The sequence below is a fragment of the Salarias fasciatus genome, chromosome 7, assembly GCF_902148845.1.
Source record: "Salarias fasciatus chromosome 7, fSalaFa1.1, whole genome shotgun sequence".
Taxonomy (NCBI): Eukaryota; Metazoa; Chordata; class Actinopteri; order Blenniiformes; family Blenniidae; genus Salarias; species Salarias fasciatus.
Window position 1 is genome coordinate 24,164,222 of NC_043751.1, and position 27,025 is coordinate 24,191,246.

At 41.3% G+C, this 27,025-nt stretch overlaps 1 protein-coding gene across 2 annotated transcripts in view; it reads left to right on the top strand.

Annotated features, from left to right (window-relative positions):
• LOC115391246 (NEDD4-like E3 ubiquitin-protein ligase WWP2) overlaps positions 1-27,025 on the top strand; it is a 51,140-nt gene that overhangs the window by 14,582 nt on the left and 9,533 nt on the right. Inside the window, exons 7-13 of one of the 2 annotated variants that reach the window (XM_030095364.1) lie at positions 1,151-1,314; positions 1,685-1,934; positions 4,475-4,564; positions 10,594-10,768; positions 19,300-19,354; positions 24,715-24,796; positions 26,655-26,783. In XM_030095364.1, the coding sequence (XP_029951224.1) occupies positions 1,151-1,314; positions 1,685-1,934; positions 4,475-4,564; positions 10,594-10,768; positions 19,300-19,354; positions 24,715-24,796; positions 26,655-26,783 (945 nt within the window). The remainder of the gene's footprint in view (positions 1-1,150; positions 1,315-1,684; positions 1,935-4,474; positions 4,565-10,593; positions 10,769-19,299; positions 19,355-24,714; positions 24,797-26,654; positions 26,784-27,025) is intronic. The other variant, XM_030095365.1, reaches the window with a different exon arrangement.

Here is a 27,025-nt window from a genome sequence, read left to right on the forward strand (position 1 = left end):
CACCATCGAAGTAGGTTTTACGTGTTTAGTCCATTTGAGGGTGTACGAATACAGAGCAAACGGTATTTTTATGTAACTGGCAACAGCTGACACAGTTTGGATGTAAAACTGTTTTGAAATGTGCATTTTGGAATCTAAGCATTTAAAAAAAGGGGAGACCTTTTTCATTGGCTCGAAGCACTATAGTTGCATTAACAGACACTTAAAACTCAAACAGGGCCAAAAACTTTTTCACCAACAAAATACCAAAACCACATGAATTAAATATCTTACATGAACGAGAGCTGTCACTTCCCACACACTGAGAGTTAAACTCTGTGCTGCAGTTTACAGGCTGAATGTTAGACTTTACGTACTCTCGGAACAAAAGAAATTTCTCCATGACAGCGTGCGACTGTCACAGTAGTGGTCTCGCATGTCCCGCCTCTTCAGAAAATGAACGTATTTGTGAGGATCTGTTGAAGAGGTCACAACCTTTCACAGAAAAACAGCTCAAGTTGTTTAAGCGGCTGCTCTCCAAACTCCTGCAGACGCTGCGGTATCATAATAAGAATAATAGCGCAATAATAAACTTGCGTAACCTTTTTCTAACATACTGTTTGGTGCGCGCTCGTATGAAAATCCCAAACCCACGACGGCATAATTGTAATGAAAATAAATGGAGGCGGGAGAAAGTGAAAGAGGCCCGAGCCCGAAGCCCCAATGTGTTGTTTTCCCCCTCTGAGTGCGGTTTGGGGCGGTGGGCTGCACTCCGTTCAAAGCTCTGTGGCGGGGGGTGCGTGGGGTCGGCTGGTATTTCCCCCAAAACTCTATGGGGGGGGAGATCAACCTCAGTTCAGCCAGGCGCTCAAACCGCCGCTGTCATGGAGAAACCGTCAACATCTCAATACTGGACTCCAACAGGAATCGGGATCATGTTTCCAGAGTTCTGTGCAGATATGTTTTATTACAGAACAACTGCAGAACTTTCTGCTGAGAACTACTTTAATGATATAATGAGCAATATTGAGGAGCCAAAAATGCTCTATAATCTGGATGTTAGCTGAACACGATTTGTTCTATGTCATCAAAAATGGACAAGTCTCCTTCCTCATCTTTCTTTTGTCCTGTCCTCTGCTCTCCTTCCCTTCATCTCTCCTCCTGTTTACAGGAACAACAGGCACTCAGTGGGGGGTTCGCAGGGTGAGTCCCCGGGCTGCTCCAGAGGCTCATCTCTGACCAACGGGGAGCTGACAGAAGAGCTGGCTTCTGGGCCAGGATCGTCCGGACGCCGCCGGTCCTCCAAGAGCCACGGCAGCCCTGGAAACAACGCAGGTACTACAGCTGATCCAGAGTGGCCACATTTTCATTGAAAATTTAAGAATAAAGTCGGAGCTTACCTAACTTATTATACACATGACGAAGTACTAGACTGCTCCGTAGTCATGGAAACATGTTATCTTAGAAACATGTCATAAGTTGTCATGGAAACATGGAAACATCATCCTCAGTAGTCATGGAGACATGTATGGAAGCATATCGTCATGGAAACATGTCATTATCCTCAGTCATGACCACGTGTAATTATGGAAACATGTTATTGTGGGAACATGTTGTCATGGAAACATCATCCTCAGTAGTCATGGAGACTGGAGATTGATTGTTCTCCAGGATGACCTCCTTTCATCACCCCCTCGTCTCTCAGATAAAGTGGAGCTGACATCCAATGGGCTGGAGAACAGTCGTGGAGGCGTGGCCCGACAAACCCCGCCTCCGTCCTCTCCGTCCGGACGGACCCCGGCCTCGAGCAGCAGCAGCGGTGGGGGCAGCCCCTCCCCGGGTCAGGAGGCCCTCGGCCCAACAGCACCGGCTGAACCTGGAACCAACAGCGCCTCCGGTACCGAGCTGGCCGGCAACAGCGGCACCGAGTCGGCCTCGGAGTCGCTCCCGGCAGGGTAAGAGTCGACACGCCACGGCACCTCCGACTGTCCGGGTGAGGGCCTCCCACCGCAATCCCACAAACTCCAGGGGAGCCGCCGCAAAGAGCTGTAAATTTGGCAAAAAGAAAATCGCAACTTTGGTTTCTCTCACACTTTTTTCCACTTCTTTAATTGTCTGACAGAAGTAGTAGAAAGTGCTTTTTGTCAGTTTTCACCTTTAAAATCACAGCTTTTTCCAGGAGTCACACATTTAACTTCCAAACTCTGCAGAATATTCCAGCTTCATTCAGAGGGACACGCCCATGATTACAGAGCGTTTCTCACACTACTGACTGTACAACATGATTGTTATTGAAAGTAAACATTCATTCATGTTGGATTTTGCTGTTACATTGGAGCCTTGATGATGCAAACTAAGAACCAGGTCATTATTTCAGGAAATTGGATCATCCACCCTTCATAAAATTTCTAATTTCCTTTTTGTTTCCCATCCAGCATATATATTGGCTGATCTTCATATGAATTACTTAACATATTACATCTTATATTGCAGTTTTCTTTGCATCACTGCCAGCATATTTTATTTGTATGTACATATTAATATATATTTTTCCATTCTGGAAGTCAATCAATACTCATGAATAAATACAGAATCCTATTTGGATGGATTTCTTCCTTTTCTTACCCTTTACTCGTAGCATTGAGTCCTTGTATTTCAATCCCATTATTACAAATTAACCATGGAAACTTTATGTAACAAGATAACAAGAAGAAGCCACAGTAACCAAGTAACTGCAAGTAATCGAGGCTCTGCTTTCACCGGCATTCAGCTTGACTTCATCAGCTGAAAATACACCTGTTTGAAAGCAGCTCACAACTTGGAGCTTTTTGAAAATGCTCCAAATCATTCTCTGTGTGGACAGGGGAACATTTTTTGAAAACACTTCGACTGCTGAACATGCAGCAGTTCCTCTGCACATGTGTGAATAGATAGACAGCTGGAACAGTGCTTGTCTCCAGAGTGTCATGACTCCCAGTGCCTGTTCTCCTGTGATTTGGTAGTTTTACAGTCGAGAGACTCCCCAATAACAATTCAACTTGGTGGTCTGTCCATACATTGTCCGTGTTCTCCTGTTGCTATGGTTTATAGCGTATTGTTCTCTGAACATGTGCTTGATTTCATCACAAAAACTGCAACAGCAACAACTCCATGCAAACTGCATCGTTTTCAGCATTTCTGCTGGAAACGTTAGTCAAACAAAAACGTACAAAATCATGCATTTTTACATGAAAAATTGTTGTGTAAATGGTGCCTAAGTCTGTGCATGTTGCTTTTTCTTCAAGACCTCCAGAGGTGGGTCAGTTAGAGTAAAAAATAGAACACACAGCTTTAAATCTGTACCATCTGTATCATCTAATCAGCAGCAATATGGGGGTCTAGATGTTTAACCTCATTGCAAACAAGAAGACCATGAGAAAAGACAACAGAAAGTACCACTTTTTGCTTTCTTTCTTACTTTTATAAACTGCTGGAAACCAGCGCTGTACAGACAAGAAAATGAGCAAATACAAGAGTTTCATAAACTCACCTTCATGCATTCAGCTGCAATACTGTATAGGAGTCAAATTAATGATCTCCTTTTTGTCATTTACATTTTGTAAATGAAACATCTCACGTCAATTAATTTTATTAATTTTATTATTATTTTGATTATTTTTTTATTACCACCTTTCGTTGAACATGACCCAACTCATACATGGTGTCACAGACAGAAAGCCCTCACACTTCCATCATGGTTCAAACACAGAGAGAAAGACGGTCAATCGCAAGCTCTTGGTTTTGGACTGTGAGGAGGTCAGGGCAATGTCACGAGTAAAACACATGAAATTTAAGATTTTATCCTTTCAGCTCTTTAGCAGACCCTGGATAGATCAGGCGTGAGCTCATACTGATGCGCAAGGATTTCTTTATTCCACTCAAGATGCGTTCCTTGCGACACCGTGAAACTGTTTATTAAAAACATGTATACAGACAAAAAAAAAGAGATAAACATTTTAAATCAACATTTCACAGTGCAATCAGATGATAATATTAAACGTTTCAGAATTATAAGTTCACCGATTTACCACGCTGCGCTCTCCAAGGAATGCAAACTCCAAGTGAAGCTGCCAGCAGCAGCGGCTGCCTGGCGGCAGTGTCAAACAAACCGACGACAGTCAAGAGGATGCATTTAAAGAACGCGCGCAGGTAACTTTCGGGTCGTCATTTACAATGCAAAGAATATAAAATATACAAAATGAATCACACATTCAACAATATTCAAATCCATATTTATCCAGCCCGTTGCCCTTTTGCCCGTTTTGTTTTTCATTTAATACAAATTTAAACACAATAAAATAACATGGCCATTTATAAGCTCAAATATATTCATCATGCTTTTTGTGCTGAATGTCCACCCTGTTACAGACATGATCTTTTCCATTTCAGGGGACAGAAGATTCCATTATTTTCTGGATTCGTTTTTTATTGGTTGATCTGAATTGTGTTTGTGTAGCTGGGAGCAGAGGGTGCTGCCTCATGGGAGAGTTTACTACGTCGACCACAACACCAAAACCACCACCTGGGAGAGACCGCTGCCTCCAGGGTACGTCTGCGACTTTATTTTTTAATGTTTAAAAGTTCACTTGTCCATTTACTGGCTGCACAAATGATCCTTGAACCAACAGGAGAATGACAAAAGCAGTGATACAGTTCATTCAGCATTAAATTTTTCACTTTTAAATACGGATAGTAATAATTATCAACTCTGTACACTTCATATGATACCCCGAGACACACAGTAGCCAAGGTTCTTTAGCAACCTCTTTTTTTTTTATTTATTTTTTTTTTTGCTCCACTTATCTGTAGAAAAGCTGTGAATGGTGGAATTATTTGAACACTGAGTTACAATTCAACAAACAGCTCAGCTGAAGAATAACTTTCTAGGTCGCTGCTGCCACCTGGAAATTAAAAATATATTTGCTGAGCTATTGCCCTATTTCAGCTCATTCTGTTTTCAGTGTTTTTACGTCTTCACACAGTCAGAACTCTGCTCATGCAGCCACGTGCACTCTCTTGAAGAGAAGTTATGCACTATTATTTCTGACAGGATCCATGCTCTTTTCTGTTCTTCAAATCAAGAAAAGCTTTCAGCATTTTAAAGAGGCCCTTTTTGCATGACGTTAAAAGAAATGTTTGTGTTTTCACTTTAAAACATGGTGTAAGTAGGGCTCCGGAAGCCTTTTTTGTCTTCGAACTGATCTTATTATCTGGACTGTAAGATCCTAACATCATCTACATTTCTTATGTTCAAATACTGAGTGATGCTATTATTATCCGATTATTAAAAAAAATTGTTTACGGAAGTTTGAATGTTTACATTGCACTGTTCTCTGTGTGCATGTTTAAGTGGTGTCTTTACAAAAGCATCAACTAGTTTGTTTCCTGACCTGCACACTACATTGTTTTAAGTGTTTCACAAACACGATACAGTTTCCAGCTGAAGGTTTTGTAAATGAGGCCACATTCAGAACGGCTCTCTTTACGGCCACACTTTGGCTCTCTTTGACATTTCTACTCACGCCGATTATTTATTGATTCTCAGAGTGTGTGACAGGGTGACGGAGGGAGGAACAGAGGCTGGTTTTTAGTTGGAGGAGAAAAGGTCACTGTGAAACCTCCTCCACCCCCCATCTCACTTTTTCCGCAGGGGGAACGAGAGCACGGGGGCCCCCGAGAACAAAAGTCCTTTCTTAACGCCACATGTACTTCCATCCAGCGTCGTGTTGGCCGCCGGCCGCCGTGGCCCTTCAGCAGATCAATTAGCAAGCTAATGCCGGGCTAACGCTCCAGATGCACACACCAGGAACTGTTTAGGGGTTCAGGGGGTGGGGGGAGGTGCCGGGCGGGCAATCGAGGTTTGGAAGCTGAAGTAATGAAAGCCATCCGAAGCCAAAATGAGCTGAGCTTCAGGCGCTCTGCTCTGGATCAGATTCTCTGTAGACACACTCGACTGTAGCTGGTTTTTACGTCGTGTGATGTCACGGTGCTTCTTCTTCATCAGTTTTTTAACAGTGGTAAAAATAATGCTGTGTTCACACTGCTTCATTTTTCTTACTGCATGATTTCCAACAATCTAAATGAAACTGTAAAGCAGCAGTCTGACTGTATGCCCTGATTGGGCTTTGATTTAAGTGCTCTCGTGTCCTGAAAGATCTACAAGCATAGAATTAAGACAGCTGTGCCAAACCAGAAAGATGCAGGGACATTTTCCTTGGGAATGACGAAACATGCTCTAAGAGACAGAAAAGATCTCTTTCCTATGTTCTCCTGCAGTGCACTGCAGAGGTGGCTCTCTCATTTGTACCATTTCCACACTGAAACTGAATCGAGCTGCAACCCTCCATGGTCTCTGTCACGTGTGGACAGAAATCTCTTCCTGGCTCAACAGAAGCTGGCGTTTTTGGTCTTGAGCAGCAATAGTGGAGATTTTCCCAAGAGAAGAAACAATCAAAGCAAAGCACAACAAAATGGAGAAAGAAAAAGAAAATACACGTGTGAATAAAACTGAATATGAACTGAACTTGAATGCTGAGCTGCATTATATCCAAACATGATCACATAGACGGGATAATACTAGGAAACACTTGACTTGAATTTTATTACCCTCATGTGAGAAAGTTGTTAATGAACGAGAGTAGAATATCTGGTGATGAAGGATTGTCCCACACTGTCTCCAACATTTAGAGGATCTGTAGTTATAAGTGATGAAGAAGCAGAGTGTTCCAGCAGAACACTCACCATAAAGTTGAATGGGAAGTTTTCCATTCTGTCGGGTTCAGCACCACTTTAGGTCTCCATTTACCAAAGCGAAAATGTTAAACTTTGACTGCGTTTTGGCTGTTTGTTTACAAAGCCATTGGGTAAACCTGTAATTTATTAGGCACAAGCACATACCAACAAAAATCCCAATAGTTTCAATCAGGAACTCACTCAGGGTAGTTATCTTCCAATTATGTTAAATCATGATTGACTAGGTAGTGTTCAACCATTTGGAATAGGGGGCAAAGACCAACAGAAGACAAGGTAGTTATGTTCCATTTTTTGCAATACAAGAGACACTGTTATCTTCCAATTTTGATTAGGCTTCAAAAAGGATAAAAATAGATTTTCTATCAGTTATAATCAGGAGGATGCAAAAGCCAACAAAAGACAAGGTAGTTTCAGAAAGACATGACAGAGAAACGTAAATTAATCTGCACTGTTTTCTGTGCATAAATAATGTGTACTGTGAATGACCTTTGTAGATGTATTTATTATTGCCAATCTGAAGTGCTACTTTATTAGTGAGTTGTAGCAGTTGACAGAGTAATAATCTGTGGTTTCTGTGACTTGAAATTATTGTACGGTATGTTCAAAGCTGTTCAAGAACTATCAGTATTAAACTCAAGCAACTGAGCCAAACCAAAGAGCATCTGTGGCTTTGCATCTGCTTTTTCCCTGCTTGTCTAAGCTGTGCACTTCAGACTATCCAAAGTGAGGCTCAATAATTTCCTTTCATTTCTGTCAGCCTGCACGCTGATGAATAATGACTCAGCGGTCCAAAAGGAAAAGATGGCGGACGTCCCACATGATCTTACTTCTGCTTTCAAAATGCACATGAAAGAGAGAGTTAATGACACGGCTGGTACAAAGCATTACAGTCAGATAGCAGAACCAAGTTTGGATTCTGGCCGCTGTGGGCTGCAGGATTTCCTCTGACTCCAGTAAATAAGTAGCTAGTGCTAGTATCAGAGAGGGTTCTTCTGTTTCTTCAGCATTTCAAAGAAAGCTCAGAAGCATTGTCGGTCATGGACCGTCCTCAACCAAATAACTCCCTGTGTTTGCAATCATCCTGCTACTGAAGTGTCCCCGAGCAACACACTGAATGCTGCCAGGTCCAGAGGAGGGGGGGGGGTGGTCATCGAGCTGCTGAGGACCGACCACAAGAGGAAAAGACTGCGGTGGTTGTTACTCGGCACATTCTCAGTCCCTGTTGCTTTGTGTTTGACATCTTCAGAGGGAAAATGAGCTGCTGAACTGTGTGTGTTCATTTTGGAGCAGAGAAAGACACGGTCAGACGCATTCACTGTCACAATATACCATCAGCAGAATGGCTCTGCAGGAAAACTTCACAAAGTTTTGAAGGAAATGTAAATTATTTGCCAATACCATCAGATAATCTGTGTTGGGATTGATTTGATTCATTATTTACTGAAAAAATTTCAAATTTCAAAACTTGATTTGCGCCACATATTTGTGGTCAATGGGGCAAGATATTCCTGATTTCGATGAGGCAAAGGCCAACAAATGATGAGATGTAAGCACTTCAAAGTCTCAAACAGGATAAGGAAAAGACCAACTGAGTTGAAGATAATTTTCTGCCAATTTAATCAGGAAGAGACAAAGGCCAATTAACAACAATATAGGTGTAGACCTCCCAGTGTTACCCTGACCCATGGACTTACTTCAATTATTTTCTAATACTTGTAACTGGTAGGTCTGCCGGGTGGTATCTGCACTGCGGAAGTCGCTGCTGTTTTCTCTTCCAAATTCTGCAGCACTGAAGTCAGAGATATGAGAATAGCAGTGGTGGTTGGCGGTGAGTTCAGGGAACCGGTTTCTGTGTGTGTGTGTGTTTGTGTTTCCGTGGACCGTCAGTATCTGAGCCCACGTCCAGACCCCCCGTCTCAAGGGAAGAATAGGATATACATAAGCCTCTGAGTCATGCCGCTGGCAGCCAGCACTCACCGCAGCACATGGTTATTGTCAGTCAGAAACCCACCGTCTCCCATTGTTCCCCCCTCATCATCATCATCATCATCATCATCATCATCGTCATCATCGTAGTAATCAGTGAGGGTTGCTGGCATTGACGTCAAGCATTTATTGATGATGAGCCTCGCCAAACCAATGATAACGCTCCTTACTCTGTCCCCAAAGCTAACTTTAAGAGAGATGAAACCCGCACTAATCCTCTGTACGATTGTGGTTTCACTGTAAAGAAATTACTTATTTCTCATGTGTCCGAACAAAAAAGGAAATGTTCCTCCATTGTGGTTTCTACTCAGTCTTCTCATGTGATATCTGCCAAACACCCTGATGAAATTTTTTAAAACCATGAGGCGCAAGTTAGCTTCTGGTTTTAGTGCTTTATTACCTCATACCTCATACTTTAAATGTTATTTCAACCTTAAAGTCAGTCCCAAAGCCCTTGAACTGTATCTTAAGGTGGACACAAACTCCACAAGAGCAGAGCTACCTGTTGGTTTCTTCAAAAGAGCTAAGTCAGTTCTCTGCAGGACATTTGATGTTTCACGAGAAACTCCTGGGAAACTCTTTTTCCAGCATAAACCATGCCTACTTCACTGTTCTGCCAATCACACTGTTAGACATCATGACAACAAACAAAAGCTTCAATCTGACTCTGTGAAAACACATCGTTTTTGCATTTTCACATGTTAGTGTTCTGAAAATATTTTCTGTTTACACAGTAGAAACACTGAAAATGATGTATACCAGGCCACGAGTCGGTGCTGATGTTTGTTTTTGTAATGAAACCACACCACATGCATGCACAGGATAGTAAAGCTGTGAACATTTATGATGGGAGTACACGGACAGTCGTATGGACAGAGTTTTAGTGCTATCACAGGGATTAGGGTCAACTAACTATGAAACGAAAAGTCCCAGTAGAATATTGGCAAGGAGTCACGTTGTTCTGAATCCTGCCATTGTTGTTGTTCATCATCTGCCTTAGAAGCCGTTTTCAAGTACCTGAAAGGTTCCAGTTACATCTCTTCAAGGAACTCAAAGGTTCCTGTGACCATACTTGCGGTAGCTGTGAAAGTTAGACTGATCACATACTGAAAAGTAATCAGTATAAATACACCGCACCTCCAATCCAGGAGGTGGCGATAAGAAGACCAAAGTCATAAAAACAATGGAGAGGCTGACGTTTAAGAAAGCCTCAAGGAAAAGCCACAAGAACTCCAGGATGACCTGATTCAGATAAAGGCCTCTCAGGGTCTTCAGGGTGTCAAAGGTCAGAGCTTCAGATTAAGAGTTTTGGTTTGCAGCAGGTTCAATACGTTTTTTACCTTTAACTTCTGATCTGAGACTTCATTAGCTCTGATTGACGAGTGAGAAACCAATACTGTTGACTTGTTTAATCGCCGTTACCTTTTGTTTGATACTCCTCTTGGTTATACCTAAATCAAGTGAGCAAATCTTCCATTCAGGTGAACACCGTTAGGGTCACCTGGTCTTGTGAACACGTGTTGGGTGATGTTTACCAAAAGAATAATATATCTGCTGTTTAATTTCAGTGACCTTTTTTAGTGTTTTGAGACCACCGAGGGTTCTTGCTGAAATCCCTTCCGTCCGTACATCTCTACTCGTTTGTTTTTCCTTTTCTTGGCTCCCTCACAAATGTTTTTCCTTCCTTTTCTTGTCTTTGTTTCTTTTTCCTCCTCTCTATTAATCAGTTTAAAACATGTTACTATCTGCAGCCTTTCGTTGTAGCCACCCACTCTTCACATGCTTGAGAAAATGTCGAAAGCAACTCTCACCCCTCTCCTCTCCCCCACTGTCTAGCTGGGAGAAGCGAGTGGACCAGCGAGGCCGCTTTTACTATGTGGACCACAACACCAGAACCACCACATGGCAGAGACCCACGGCCGAGTCCGTGAGAAACTACCAGCAGTGGCAGAGTCAGCGCAGCCAGCTGCAGGGCGCCATGCACCAGTTCAGCCAGCGCTTCCTGTACCAGGTAACCCGCCATGTCAACGCTTCACACGCTCACTCTATGAGACTGTGCATATAAACCATCGCTGGCTAATATGCTAACACATCACTGGTTCACACCCTAACACGAGTAATGTATTTTTAGAATAATGCCACATTACAGGGTGATACACTGACACCACACCATTGATTCATACAGTCACGCCAAGTCATATTTTAATTTATACACTACCACCACACCACTGGTTTATATCAATGACACTACAGCCCAGATTTATATTACTAACACCACATAAAGAACTTACATGCTAACTCTATGTGAACAGTTGGGATGGGTATCATTAAGAATTTATTGGTACTACAACTTACACCGCTAGGGAAATCGATCTCATACTTTTATTGTTACTCCTTTAGGTCTTTTTCATTGTAACCTTCCATAGAAATATTAAAAAAAAGATCAACCAAGCAATCTTTTCAACAAATCACCTTATTAACACTAAGGTGGTGATGAAAACACTAAACAACAGTAGCTATTTACGAATCTAAACTGTCGGTGGAAAAATTATGTTGTATAATACTGGTCAGTGGTGCAAAAAAGATTTTTAAAGCAGAACTATGCAACTTTTTTACCTCAATAAATGTTTTTTCAGAATCCCTGTGGGGGTAAACGATGCGAAGAATGTTTACGACAGTGAGCTTTCACAGGAAACGAGTAGGGGGAGCGCGAGAGCAAAAGTTGCATAGTTCTCCTTTAAGAACAGTTCTAAAGTACCGTTAAAAAAATAATACCATTACAGTCAATTGATCCTCCAGTGTTAAGAAATTTCACCCCAGGCTCGTTTAATGCCTGGGCTTGGTACTCATCCCTGGTGAAGAATTGATACACCAACGCTATGTAAAGAGTTTCTGTGCCAGCACCACATCACCAGTTCATACGCTAACACCGTGCCTCAGGCTAGAACTAAAATAAAGAACAGTCTGAGATGTTGCTGATCAGATTTTAGTTGTCCCGTCTCTGTCAAAACATTGAAAATAGAACTTTTCGGAAACACCGAATGCTTCACGTGAACACTACAGTCGCAGTCAATAGTTTGTCTGCAGGTGTCAATAGATCGACATCAATAAAGTGAACATTCAATACATTTACTACTCTGTCATCTGCATATGTGGAAAACATTTCATTCATGGAAAAAAAAGCACCAGCTAGTGGCCTGGTGTGCAAACTACAAAGGTTTACGTGGTTGTCAAATTTCCGTGTGTATTACGACATTATGAAAACGATACCACGACTTCATGTCAAAATGTATTAAAACTGTGCGTATCTCCTTTTATGTCACTTCTTCTGGGTTCTGAAAGTTGGAAACCTTCTCTGTGTCGCACATTACCGCTGACTCAAGTTTCTCCAGTTTCTCTAATTGTCACATAACCGATCTTTGTTTGGACTTTAATGTCATTGCAGCACATGTAGCGCAGCCAGACGTCTGTCAGCTGTGGGGGGGATTAAAAGTGTTATTTGAGACTTGTTTATAGTATTTTTCCAGCGTAGTTTGTGGAGATTCGGACTTTGTGTGTGTGTGTGTGTGTGTGAGAGACAGTCGGCGTCCTCTCAGAGAAGCAGCCAAGGTCAGACAGCAGCCAGACGGTAAAGTCTTATGGGACTAAAACAACAGAGCTTTCTCAATGGACCATTAGTAAAAAAACAGCCTTAAAAGTCTTACAGGCCTCCATTAAAACACCCCACCCCACACTCTGCGCACTTCTCTTTCAGCTTTTATGAATTGTGTGCGTGTTTCAGGCGCAGAGCTTTTGTTTTCCACCGTCTCCTCACAACTGAGCGTTTTTACGTGTTTCCGAGTGTGCGCCTCCTCGCAGGAGTAAACTTCACTGATGTTTGACTCCATTCAACCCCTAAAAAATGATACCTCGGCCCCGCCTCCCTTTTCTTCTTTTTTCAAACACACATTGTAGGATTTAGCAGACAATGTCTAAGATCCCAGACAGACACCGAGCGCAGTACTAAAGAGAGTTTTCAGAGTTCAGCTCAGACAAATGTGTTCCATAAGAGATGTGAAGGCTTGAATAAATAAATAAAAATAATGAAGTAATGATGCCTCAGACTCAGATTCACCTTGTAACTGTCGAGTCAGGAAGCTGAAGTAGTTAGCCTCAGAGCTGGCATCGCCTGTCCACCTAGAATTATTTGCCAACTAAAAAAATTTTAAAAAGTTGTTCCTTAAATTTTTTCCCCACTTACACAAAAACACTTCAAGTGAAAACGCCGAATACGACGTAATGTTCAAGTCGGGTCACTAGTGGGTGCTGTTGAGCGTTTTTGTAATGAAACCAGACACACACAGAGATGGAGTCGGAGCTTTTATTAAAAGTTTCACCTTGGGAGATGATTTCAAAAAGTTGTGTTTTCAGTAGCTGCCGGCAGCCTTGTCATGTTAACCGAAACCTAAAACGCTACAAAAGGTTTCAGTTTTTAATTGAAAGTGTTCTCGTTTTATTTATTTCTTCATTTAATTTCAAAAATGTCATTTCTTTGTCTTGGTTTACAGTAGTATTCACCCAGCAGCTTAAAACTAATATACTTTACTTAGTTAATTGAGGTGTGTGTGTGTGTGTGTGTGTGTGTGTGTGTGTGTGTGGTGGTTACATGTGTGTGAAAAGGCAGTCTTGGCCATGTTGTTGGTTGTTCGCCGCCACCGCCCGCCCCCCCCCCCCCCCCCCCAGTCTTGGTATGCCCGCCATGCTGATAGCAGTTTCTATTTATGGCCCCAATGTGTGTGAACGAGAAAACACACATACACACATGTTCTACTGGCTGAGTGACACACACACACACACACACACACACACACACACACACACACACACACACACACACACACACAGTCCATTTTACAGGTTTGGCGGGGTTACTGGGAGCAGTGTTTGAGGGGTGGAGGGTTTTTTTTTTTAAGACAATGTGTGTGAATCAGACAGATGTATGTGTGTGTGTGTGTGTGTGTGTGTGTGTGTGTGTGTGTGTGTGTGTGTGTGTGTGTGTGATGCGTTCACTGCTCTGTAATGTGGAGGTCTGGTGCCACATTTCTCTTCTGCGGCACATGACGACCAAACAGGGTGAAGGGGCTGGACGGCACTCTTAAATGGACCATGCTGCTGTAACGAGGCCATGCACGCACGCACGCACGCACGCACACACACACACACACACACACACACACACACGTTGAAAAACAACCGCGATGCTGTGAATTCAGTTCAGTAACTCACTTTAATGTAAAAGGCTTTCCTGTAATAACTCCTTGTAATAACTATTCAACAATTTAACCAAAAAAAAAAAGTTTAGATTGATTGAATAAAGTGTTCCCTCTTTGACCTCTGAACTTCACATGAGCTTGCTGTGTAAGAAAAACAGGAAGTGATAACTGCCCTCACTGGAAATTAGATTCTGTATTCAGTATTTTTTCCCGTACAAAGAAAGCATCACAAAAAAGAACCTGTTTGTTTTGCAGTGTTCCAGTTCTCTTTGGAACTCGGAATGCAGAGTTAATGATGTCACACTGAAATGACAAAAGTAAACCCTCCAAAAGTAATAAAATGGCCACAAAGTGATAAAACAGAACCTTCAAATATAACAAAATAATGGTTTATCCTTACTTTTTCATTTAAATTTGGCTTGATCATTAAAATGATTTATCATTATAATGATAAAGCTACAGAAATGACAAAATGACCACTGAATTAAAAAAAAATACATTTAAAAGAAATAACAAAATAGCCTAAAAATTATGCAGCACAACTTTCAAAAACAACAAAATTACCCAAAATACAAAACGCAGTCTCCAAAAGTGACAAAATCAATCCAAAATGACACGGTATCTCCAAAAGTCACAAAATAGCATCGAAATGACAGAACAACATCAAAATGTGACCAAATATCCCCAAAATGATGCAAAAAAGCTTTTAAAAATATTCCTTTCTTGTCATTTTAGGCCTTTCTTTGAACATATCTCTGAATCTTTTATGTTTTTGACTTTTAGTGATTGAATTTCATGAATTCAGTGTTTTGGGAACAGAAGCAGCTTCAGTGTTCTGTGGTCATGAAACAAACTGCACAGCTACAACAGAGCTTGTTACAAACCCACAGAGAGCAGCCTCACGCTCATTAACTCCCCCCTCTCTCTTTTTTTTTTTTTTTTTTACCCCTCCCTTCCTCTTTTTACCCCCACACCCTCCAAATTCCCCTTTTCTTCTGCACTAACCGGAACATCTGCAGTTTTTATCTTAACTATTTTCAGATAAACTTTTTTTCCTGTCTGTGCCACTCTTCATCCTGAGTTGTCGCGTCAGTCCTCCTCCTCCTATTCATCCTCCTCCTCCCTCTATCGCCCCCTCACCAGCAGCACCTGAATCGACCCTGTGTTTCAGCGTTTCATCACTGGAACAGTAAAAAATAAACTCTCCTGTTTACTCCCTTTTTTTTTTTTCAGTCATTGACAGCAGGAAAAAAAAACAGCCATCAGAAGTTATTTAAGCTCCACTGATGCTGCTCTGTTGTGAAGACTTAAGGTTGTTTTTGCACCAGGTCAGGAAGAATTTTCTCTCCATGCTGTGATCACAAAACAGGATTTCTTTGCGTTTTCTGTCTGTTTACAGATGAATACTTCACATTTAGTGGTTTTAAGTTCAAACTACATGTTTGTTTGTGATTTAAGGATGGTTTTGACTTGCTTTTAGGCTAATTTAGGATGCTCTCGGATAGGTTTGGGACCTGATTAGTAGAAAATTGTTGGCAAATATGGAATTTGTTTAGATATTTTAGAGTTGTTTTAGACTTTTGTACATTTTTTTTTGTTTGTTTCTATTTCTTGAAAAAAATAGTCTTTTCAACAGGTTGTTCTTTTTAAAAGACCTACATCTATATAACACTTTTTATACTGCTTAATTAGAACCCAAAGTGTTTCACACTGCAAATTCAAGTTCGCACACCAGTTTAGGCATCAGCCCAGTCCATCCAATGGGACCAGTTTGGGTTTCTGTGTCTTGCTGAAGGACACTTCGGCATATGGACATGGGAGATGGAGAATCAAACCAACAACCACTCTATCAACCTAGCCACAGCCGCCCACATTGGTTCATTGGTCTTATAAAGGACCTGGTGAGGCATATATAACATGATACAAGAAAAGGAATCGTCATAAAATCACAGTATCAAATAAAATAGTCACAGAAATCTCAATAATAATATAAGGTACAAAAACCTCAAGTAGTCACAAATAGGCTGAAAATTCCAAGTTGTCCCCAAAGACGACCACAGAAAATAGAGAATGACAAAAACTCGACCAAATAATTATTAGTGTGAATCTAATGGAATAAAACTTTTTTCTCTCTCTCCGACTCTTTAAAAGCTGAAATCACCGTTTCCACCTGTGGCGCCTCGTCTCAAAAACAGGCCTTTATGGCCTTTTCCTCCCAGATCCATAACACCCAACCTTTATTTCACACGTCCCTGCCAACACGCTGCCCCCTCCCCGACTGTTTTCTCAGCCCTCCTCCTCCTGCGCTCCGTCTGGAAGCTGCTGAGCCGCTGAGGGTGAAGTCATCATGTCTTTATATCATTATATTCTCCTTTTACCTTTTTTAGTCACAGAAAACCCAGAAGGGTGGGACGGCGGGCACACACAGCCACGGACACACACACACACACACACACACACACACACACACACTCGTTCTCTCACAGTTTCCATGACAGAGCTGCTTCAGACGGCCTCAGTCACTCTCTGCAGTGACGTTGACGTTCGGTGGATAAAAGTTCCACTTTGTTGCTTCTGCTAGAAGTAGCAGCATCCAAAACTTTTTTTTTTCTTAAGAAGCCTGTTTTGAAGGTCCAGCAGCTTTCAGGTGGAGAAGTTTGGCTCAGGACATGAGAGGCTTCACCTGAGCTGCCAAGCAGAGACGTTTCCACACTAAAACCCAGCATGTCTGCCTCTCTGCACATGTGCTGGGTTGAAGTGAAAGTGCTTCATTTACTCCTCGACTTTTCATCACAGATTTATATTTCAGCCTGGCTTAAGCATTACCTCAAAGATTCAGAAAACTACCACAAAAATCCATTTCACCACTACAAAATGCAGGATGAGAAAGAAACAATCACAAGAACAATCTGTATGAAGGATCTCAAATAATTTCAGACAAACATCCATGACCTGCAGACCTAAAGGTAGAGAATCAGCAAAAAGCTGCAAAAGAAGGATCAATCAAACCCAAACTGAATAAGCATGAATGTAAGAAAGAACTGTAAAGAAATGCACATTACGTCAGAGATGTTTCAGCCACTAAAATTAACTAAAAAAAAATCCACAAAAGTGTCATCACAATGCCGCGAAAGAGCGAAACAAGTGAAAATGGAGCTAAACAACCTCAAAGAAGCATGGAAATGAGACAGAAAGCTGCAAAGATCTTTAAAACAAACAACAAATGAGTCACAAATAACTCCAAAAAACACAACTGTCGCCCTCAAAGAGATACAACTCGAGGACAAAAAGCTGTTTCACAGCCTTCAAACTACACAAAAAAAGCATGATGTGAACAGAAAAATGAATCACACAGTCCTAAAAGTGACACAGTGACCTGCAGCAAAACCTCAAAGCTGAAGACACTTTGAACTTTCTCTTTTTTGTGTGTTTGTGTGTGTCTGTTCACACGACAACGGTGCTCTGAGCCACTGAAAACACAACTGTTAGAGAACAGATAACAGCTCCCACTGGTGGCCCAACATGAAAACTACATTATTACTGCTTTTACAAAACTGCTGTTTTTTTACACCGACTTTATTTATTCCTCATTTTCACTTAAAAAGACACTTTTTGTTTTGCCATCAGACATTCCCACACACACTTTGAGTCATTTTCTAGCCAAATGTAGCCTGTCAGAATCAGTAATATAAACATGCAGTGTATCTTCTGTTTTCCCAGGAATTCAGGGATACATTTTGTCCGATTTTTAAAGTGCAGCTTGGCATTTTTAGTGCGAAACAAAACAGACAGAGAATAGAAGAAAAAAGTGCACAATTTAAAGTGCATTCTTTGGTAATATTGATTCTGTCTGTAAATAACTGCAACACAAGTTCAGCACATCTTTTTGACATTGGAGCAGTTCTGAGACTGTTTCAGTGCAGCCTGGTAGATTTGTTCAGTCAGTTCAATAGTGATGTTTTTAGATCAAGATATACCAACACGAGTTTGTCGGCTGGTTCATTGAAAACATATAATGAGATGTGTGATTGATACTTTAGATCAGGGAGCAGATAAGTCAAGAATTGAGTTTTTGCAGCAAAAAGCTGATTTCAGTCTGAACAGTTTCACATCAGAGAGTTTTCTCAGCTGCATGTTTTCATCCATGTGCACAGCTGTGCTTCACTCCTAAAAGTAAAAAACTGCTAATTTAAGACTCTGATACTCAAACCTGAGCTGTTCACCATCACAAGCAGAATTTGGTTGAATTAGAGTTCAGGGTCACTTTTTTAAAATTATTTTTGAAACCCAGAGATTGCAACATATTTTCAGTATTGACAGAACCTGACGCTCATGTGCCGGTCCCCACAGTTTCTTGAATTTATAAATCTTGAGCTGTGCAGAAGTGTTGTGTAACAGATTACTCTCCATTTCGAGTAAATAAACTTTTGTTTCACGCCGAAACATCCTGTGTGATAAATGTCTTCACGCAGCTAATTTCTAACTAACAAGCGTCTTTTCAGCTTCTTTTTTTTCCACCTGTGTGTACGTGTGTGAGTGTGTGTGTGTGTGTGTGTGTGTGTGTTTCCACACACTGACAGACTGTTAGCAGCTCACAAACTTTTCCACTCTCTCTCTCTGTCTGTCTGTCTCTCGCTCTCCCTCTCCTTGTGTGTGTATATGAGTGCAGGCTGAGTAAACCTCACAGCGGTTTCCAGGCTCAGGGTGAATAAAGGTGCCTTTTGTCAGGCTGCCCCGGGGTGGGGGGGCAGGGTGGAGGTGGGGTGGGGTGGGTGGGGCAGGAGGAGGAGGAGGAGGGGAGTCTGGAACAAGCATGAATGTTCCCTCAGTTCCCTCAGACATCGCACCTCCCTGCCTGCTTTCACAGCAGCGCTAGAGGAGGAGGAGGAGGAGGAGGAGAGCGGGAAGCCTGGTGGGTGGGGCAAAGTGGGCGGGGCCTCTGCGATCATTGGGACAGCCTTGTTGTTTTATCCTCCTCCCGAGCGTGGAGCCTCAGGAACGCGTACGAGCGTCCGGCCGCCGGCTCCCTCAGTCGCCCCTCAGCGCCGCCGCCGAGAGGAGCCCCTCCCCTCCCGTCCCCTCCCCCCGCACATATACCCCCTCACCTTCACCCCCGCGCACACTCGCTCCCTCACTTCCCCTCAGGTGTCGCCCCCCGGCCGGGCCAGGTCTCCCGGCTCCTCGCCGGGTTTCGGTTATTTTCCCTCCGAGGAAGCAGGAGAGCGGAGCGGAGCGGCGAGATGGAGAACGGCGTCCTAACGGGAGTTTGTCTCTCTTGTGTCTCCCTCAGCCGTCCGGAGCCCCGGTGGAAAACGACCCTCTGGGCCCGCTGCCTCCTGGATGGGGTAAGTTTTCACACGCCGTCCAGCTCCTCATTACATTCATTCCATAAAGTCTGATTCTTCTGAGAACGTTCTTCTACATCCTTCTAAATCTGCCCCAGGAGCCTTTCATCAGGCCTCCTGTAACGAAATTAACATCTTTATTGAAGCAAATCTGAAATCATCCCACCTTGGATCCTGTTTGTCTTTTCCTCTCTCATTTCCACTGTGGAAAAGTCCAGCTCCCCTTTATGTTCACATCTCATAAAATCTCCTCAGGGAGCCTTCTTCTGCCCTCTGAGCTTCGTTTGAGAGCAACAAACTCAACATTTAGCATCTGGTCTGATGTAAAACTGATTCGAACCAGCTTCAGTCTTGGCTTCTCCTCCTGTGAGGCAACATTTTCTTTTCTTCTTTCTGGCTCTACACCTTCTGAAATCTGCCCAGAAAGCTTTTTAGATGAGACAGCAGGCTTGTTTTTGAGGTGAAACTCATATTTAGCGCCTCGAATTCATGTGTTGCTCTACTGATCACTGCATATGAATCAGGAGAACATATGTCTTCAATCAAATGACCTTTTATACCTTCAGGGAAATCAACTCTTCTTCATAATCTGGGTTTCTTCTTCTTCTTCTTCTTCTTCTTCTTCTTCTTCTTCTTCTTCTTTTTGATGTAAAGCTGTAATTTCCCACCTGAGATCTTTGCGTATGCAACATTTCTACTCTGGAGAACTTTTCTTTTCCTCTGAATCAGAAGTCCTTCTTGAAACAACGTTTAGCTTCTCTCTTGATACAAGGCTGCAATTTTTCACTTGGTATCCTGGTTTTACTTTATTATCTCTCTGTTGTTATATTCCAGTTGCAGCTTCCTTATGTTATAAAATCAGATTTTCTGAATTTACAAGTTTTTAGTTCTTCAGTTATGCCACTTTTTATCCTGTCAGATGTTATTTGATTGAAAATGTCTTACATTAGATTAAATCTGCAGCCTTTAATTAAGTTTGAACAAGCTTTTTTTTCAGTTAGTCTTGTTTTTACCTCACGTGAACGCTGCATATGAAACCAGAGTGGGTTTTTCTTTCATATTAAATGTGCAGCTCATCTCTATATTTTGATAAGTCTTATGAAGAAAAGCTCTAATCTTACACCAATTGACAAAATGAAGAAGAAAATGTTTGCACATGTACAGATGCAATGGAAATTAATTTTACATCTTTAGCACCTTAAAGCTACAGTCTTTTACATGAAGTCCTGATTTTACCTCTTGTGAGAGCTGCAGATCCCCTTGGTGGAATATGAAGCTTCACTAATAATACTTTTTAATATTCAGCCTCAATAAGAGGTTCTAATGTTATGAAAGCTCCTCGAGAAGACTGTAATTCTGCACCATTCAATAAAATGAAGAAGAAAAAAAGAGCATCAGTCAGCATTATTTGATGAAAATCTGCAGCTTTCACCTCGTGTGAACGCTGCTCATCTTCATTTTCAGAAAATCTGCTTGATTTCTCCAACTGTTAATGTTTAAACTGAATGTTTGACTCCTGCAGGAAGCTGCAACACAGAAATACAGGAAACTTCTCCCGAATGTGCAAAACTTGAGACACATTTTGTGATTTTAGTGTCAGAACTGGGTCAGAATGCCCTAAATTTAGTCCAAATCTATGTCTCTGGCTGTAACAGAGATGGAAGTCAGGAAATGCATCACTTTGACTCAGTTCTGATTTCAGTAAATATAGAACCAAAACAGCTGTAAAGTTTCATTATTCAGGTTTGATTTGTGCAGTTCCTTGAAATTTCCTCCTTCTGAAGTGTTCGAACAAGACAACTGCGCAACACATTTTTATCATTTTTGCAGATTTTAAACCTTTTTTATGCACATTTTCTGTATTTTCAATGTTTCGCCAACATTAAAAGCAGTTCAGAATTTGTGGCTTTAATTCACTGTGATTTTGTGCAGTAGTTAAAACAAGGCCCGCTTAAGTGGGGCTACAACACAGAAATATAACATTTTTGCAGATTTTAATCTCTCACAAACCTCAGAAATGCCACTCGGTCTATTTCTGAAAGTAGTAGGTATGAAACTGCAGTTTAGGTAAAACTCTTACAGCGCATCATATTTGAAGAATTATATCATTATTTTGATCCCTCTAAAAAGCGCCTGTGATTGTACTTCAGTTCATTTATTGAAGTTTTTTTTTTTTTTGAATGCAACACTTTGGCTTTGAAATCAAATCAATTTGAGGCCTGATTAAATTTTTTTTAAGAGACTTTTTACAGTCGAGTCTCTCAGAATTGAATTTTTTTCTGGACCCGTCCATTTTCTGCTGATTTTAAACCTTTTCAACACTTTAAAACTGAAGCAGCCAGTCGGAAAAATTTCGTTAAAATGGGACAGATTCTTTCAAATCTCTTAAAATGACTGATCCTTTTGCTCATTTTAAGCAGATTCGCTTTATTTGATTTGCAATCTACTTTTATTGATTGCAGCTTCTTCTGCAATTTGTGTCAAACCAACAATACCTTTAATACATTTTACTTATCGCTGCTCATTACATTAAAGAACTACAATGTGTCACTTTTTCTGTATATTGACCCTTAAAGTCATTTAAAAAGGAAATGTCTGCACCTTCTTTAAACAAACTAGAAATTGTTCCCTGATTTTGAGCCACTTTAAACCCTGAAGCTGTTGTTGCACTGATTTCTTCTCATTTTCTACAGATTTTTACGCATATAAACCAATGAAGCTTTGTCAGTGTTCAAGAGCAGCGGTGCAAATTTTGTAAGATTTAATGCATATTTTTGCAGAATTTTAAGGAATGTTAAACACTAAAACTGATTTGAAAACTGATTTTCACTTAAATTTGTGATTTTTCGCTGTAGCTAAGGAACACATAAAATGTTTTTCTTACTTTTTGCAGAATTTGATGCACATATTTACTGATTTTGAACCTTTATAATCATCTGAACCAGTCGGATTCGTGTGTATTTTTCTTCGTATCTCAGTGAGGCCATGCACTACTTGCTAATCCTTCATGGACGACATGTCTGTTCAGTTTGAACCTGAGAAGTGTGCACGTCGCTTGGCCGTGCTGCAATCAGACACCAGCTTGTTAACTGATTGAATTATATGCCCCCCCCCCCCCCCCCCCCCCATCGTTTCTTCGTTTCTTCTCATCTGTCTCTGAAAGTCCCCAAATTACAGAGGCCGCCCGGGTTATTGATGGCAGCTCTTCGTCTCACAGCCTTTTCCCACATGAGTAATGTAAGCGGATCCCTGCAGGATAGCTGCCGTCCCGCACATTCATTCATTCACAAACTCGCTCTCGCGCCAACTCTTTCACAGACTTCATCATTACCAAAAAAAAAAAAAAAAAAGTGATGCTTTTTCAGCATGTTGTGGTGCCGCGAGACCAAAACCTCAATTACATCTCTGGTTGGGATCCTTCTCTTTCTTTCTTTCTTTCTTTCTTTTTTTTTAAATCTGCGGTGGCTTTTAGAGGCTCAGAGTTACAACGAGGGGCGCAAAGATGGAGGAGGAGGAGGAGGAGGAGGAAGTTGGGGGTGGAGGAGTGAGTTAGAAAGAGTTGCAGTGTGAGCACTACTGTTTCTGGGCCCTCTGCACACTCCTGCTAATGAGAAAAAGATGTGAGGAGGAGGAGGCACCAGCTCTGCTCTCTCCTGAGACAGACAGGCACACACACACACACACACACACACACACACACACACACACACACACACACTTACACCACATTTTACACTCTCACTTCACATTCTGCCTGGCCTATCAAAGGATCGTCTTTATTTCTTTGGATTTTTTTTTCTCTAAATCAAACACAGGAATTGGACAAAGAAACCTTTAACAACTCATCTCAGCAATTTTTATTTGAGAATAACCTTTCAAACCAAGATAATGCAGCGCAATAAAAACGTACCCAGCAACTCCCCTTGCTCACGTCGATAAATCCCTTTAAAGGAGGAACATAAATTACCTTACAATCAGGCGTGAAAATGTGACTCTTGAATAAAAGCATGTTTAATATTTTATCATCTGACAAAAAGTCGCCTTCCTGAAAGCTTGAACAAAAACAGAGTTTATTAAACCAGGATACACGTTGAGCAGACTTTTCTTAGTTGTGTAATTTCAAGAGAGCACAGACTACAGGAGAGATAGTGAACATCACTGTACGTACAGTGAGAAAAGAAAGAAACTCCCAGCAGTCTTAACCTACAGCCGCTTCACTAGAAAGTGGTCCAGGCTGTCCTGAGCCAGCTCTAACTGTAAGCTGTATTAAATTATAAATAATTGGCCTCCCTAACTGAAACCCTGACAGAAGAAAACTCTACCTCCTGGTCACTTTTAGAGAACCGAGGAACCTCCAGTAGAGAACCAAATGCTCTTCTGGGTAATATGGAACCAGCAGCTCTGTAAGAGATAATGGAGCCTGGAAAAAAGTTATTCATGTTCTTGATTTTTTTAGACACTCCAGGTGAAAGAAATCAGTCCTGCAGACTTGTTCAATGTGGGAGTTAAAGGATAAACCCTGGTGCAAAGTAACTCCCAGCTTCACCACAGTGTTAATGGAGGTCAGAGGTCATGCCGTCTCGTTACTGTATGTTAACTTAATTTCTCTCAGATGTCTTGGAATGTTTTCTCTGATTTCAGAAGCAAAAAGTTAAAGCCCATATAGATTTTTATGTCTTTAATACAAGCTTCTTGTTAGATAAGTTAACTAGTATCGCCTGGTTTTATAGATAAATAAATGTGTGTATCATCAGTACAACAATGGAAGTTAGTGATGCGTTTCCTAATAATATTCCTTTTTGGAAGGATATAGAATCTGAAAAGTATGGGTTCTAATCCAGAAACCTGTGGAAATCCATGGATAACTTTGAATCTGATAGATAGATGTGGTTTCATTTCCTTTAATATCAGTCTTAACTTACAGGAGGATCAATGATGTTAAACCTGCTCTGAAAACTGACAGGAAACGTTTTGGTACATTAATCTACTGCCGGGATAATATTGACAAATAAACAGATTGGAGATAAGGTTGTTTTTGATAACTTTGGTAAATGAACTTTGATATAACATTGTTTCAGTTTAAACGCGTAGCTAAAATATATCACAGTGTCAATACCTTTTTGGAACTCCAGTTTGTAGGGTCTTCCCACACACACACACACGCAGACGGGTTTACCTTTGAGAGGCATTTGAATCATCCCTCAGTGAAATACCACACGGCCTCGCCGGTTTTCTCTGGCGCTGGTGAGATTTTTCTCTCCTACGAACGGAGACCCTCGTGTATTCTCAGGCTTTCTTTTTTTCCTCCTTCATCACCCTTTGAACTCATCCTCTGCGGTCTGTCCCGTTTGTGTCTGCAGAGAAGCGCCAGGACAATGGCCGAGTTTACTTCGTCAACCACAACACCAGAACGACGCAGTGGGACGACCCGCGGACCCAAGGGTAAGACCACCACTCCCGTGCGTGCGTGCATGCGTGTGCATGACTCCGCTGCTCATTAGAAAGTCTGTCGCTTTGAGTGTTTGATGCAGGAAACACATGCATCTGCTGAACACAATGCAGTCTGAAAACAGAATTCTGCTGATTTTTTTTTTCTAACACAAAGCTTCTCAATACATTAAAAACACAACTATTGAAGAACTGACAGATATTAAAATTTGAAGTTATCTTTGGGAAAAAGTGGCAGTAACATTTACTTTTGCATTTTCACCCTACAAGCATCTGGAGCTGAACAGCTGTAATGTCTAAATAAGTCCATGTGGCCTTCATGTGACCGTAGTTAAAAAAAAAAGGGCTAACGATGTTTGAATCATGAATAGATTTATGCACTTATGAAAGATCCCAGTTTGCTGATAGAAGATTATTCAGCTGTGGACTCCCTCTCTGTTCTCTGGTTCACCCAAACTGGTGGACACACCCACTCACCACCGTACCAACCGTCGCATTTTCAAGCCTGCAAGTCTATATAACCAGTGTTCCTTTAATAAACTGGAACTCTGTACTGGAATTCTATAGATTCATGCTGTAGTCACACAGAAATCATTAAAAAAAAAGACTTTTTAGTGAATTAAAGAGACACAAACCTGTCCCATCAGCTGAGTTTGAACCAGGGTTACTTTAGGCTGAGATTTCCTGGAGCTGTGATGTTGACGGTTTTCCTCCAGTCTGCCGAATGTTGGTTTGTTGGTCCGGGATCTGAACGCTCAGGATGCATCTTGAATGTTTTAAAGCTGGCAATGTGGTGACGCCGGAGAAGATCCTGGATCCTGCTGCAAGCAGCCGGAATACGATAGTAACCTCATCCTGTTACTTAAAATTATGGCTCAAAAAAAATTTCAATGGAATTTTTTGACCCAAAGAATTTTTTTAATAAATATTGAATGCTTCAACAAAATGCAGAACCCAAATTATTTAATATTACATCTCATAATGATTTGATTAATAATATAAAAAAATGTAATTATTTGAAGATATTTAAAAAAGATATTTAATCAATTTGAATTCTAAAAATCAGCCAATGTATGTAAATTTACAATTGGTATTTTTATTCAAGAACAGAGCTCAAAATAGTTTTTATAAGAGCTTATTTGTTTAATTAAAAAAAAAGCAAACCTCTGTTCTACTGCAACTACAGCAACAGCCTTTTTTAATAAATATATATTATTAGTTTAATAAGCATCAAATAATTTTTCATTGAAAAATCATTTTCATTAAAAAAAACAATATACAGCTTTTCTTATGCATTATTTAATTAAAATAACTTAATTGTTTGGCTGCTTTGTTGGTGAGTTAGCTGGTTGGTTGTTTTGTAGGATTTTGGTGTGTTGATTAGTTGGTTGATTTTGTGGTGGGTTGGTTAGTTGGTTAAATCGTTGGTTTGGTGATGGGTCGGTTTGTTGATTGATTAGTGGGTTTGGTTGTGGTGTTTTTTGGTTGGTTTGTTAGCTGGTTGGGTAATTGATTGGGTTTATGGTTGGTTGGTTGGTTGGTTGATTGGTTGGTTGGCAGGTTAATTGGTTGGTTAGGTGGTGAGTTAGTTAGTTGATTGGCTTGGTCATTGGTTGGGTAATTGGTTGGTTTGGTGGTGATTTGGTTGGTTGGTGGGTGAGTTAATTGATTGGTTTGGTGATGGGTTGGTTAATTAGTTGGTTTGGCGGTGATTTGTTTAGTCGGTTGGTTGGTTGGTTGGTTGGTTAATTGACTGGTTTGGTGGTGGGGGGATGTTTCCAGTCTCCCCCCTGAGGGCTGGGGGATGCTGGGAGGCTGGGACCGCGCTCACTGCCGCTCTCCCCTGTTGCAGGATGATCAAGGAGCACCCCTTGCCCCCGGGCTGGGAGATGAAGTACACCGCCGAGGGAGTCCGATATTTTGTGGACCACAACTCGCGCACCACCACCTTTAAAGACCCTCGCCCCGGGTTTGAGTCAGGGTAAATATTCTCTCAGCGCTTCATCAACAGACAGTCCTGTTTCGCTCAGCGAGGCAAAAATGAACTAAAAGCACCTTTTTTTTTTTTTAATTGTTTTTGATTCGCACGTGCTCTGAAATCAAATTAAATGAGTTTAATTTAGGATCCGTTTCACCCAGAAATCTGTCTATCAACTCTTATTACAGCAAATCGTTCAATAAAAACTGGTTATATGAACTTGTTGGCTCTGCTATGCTACAACA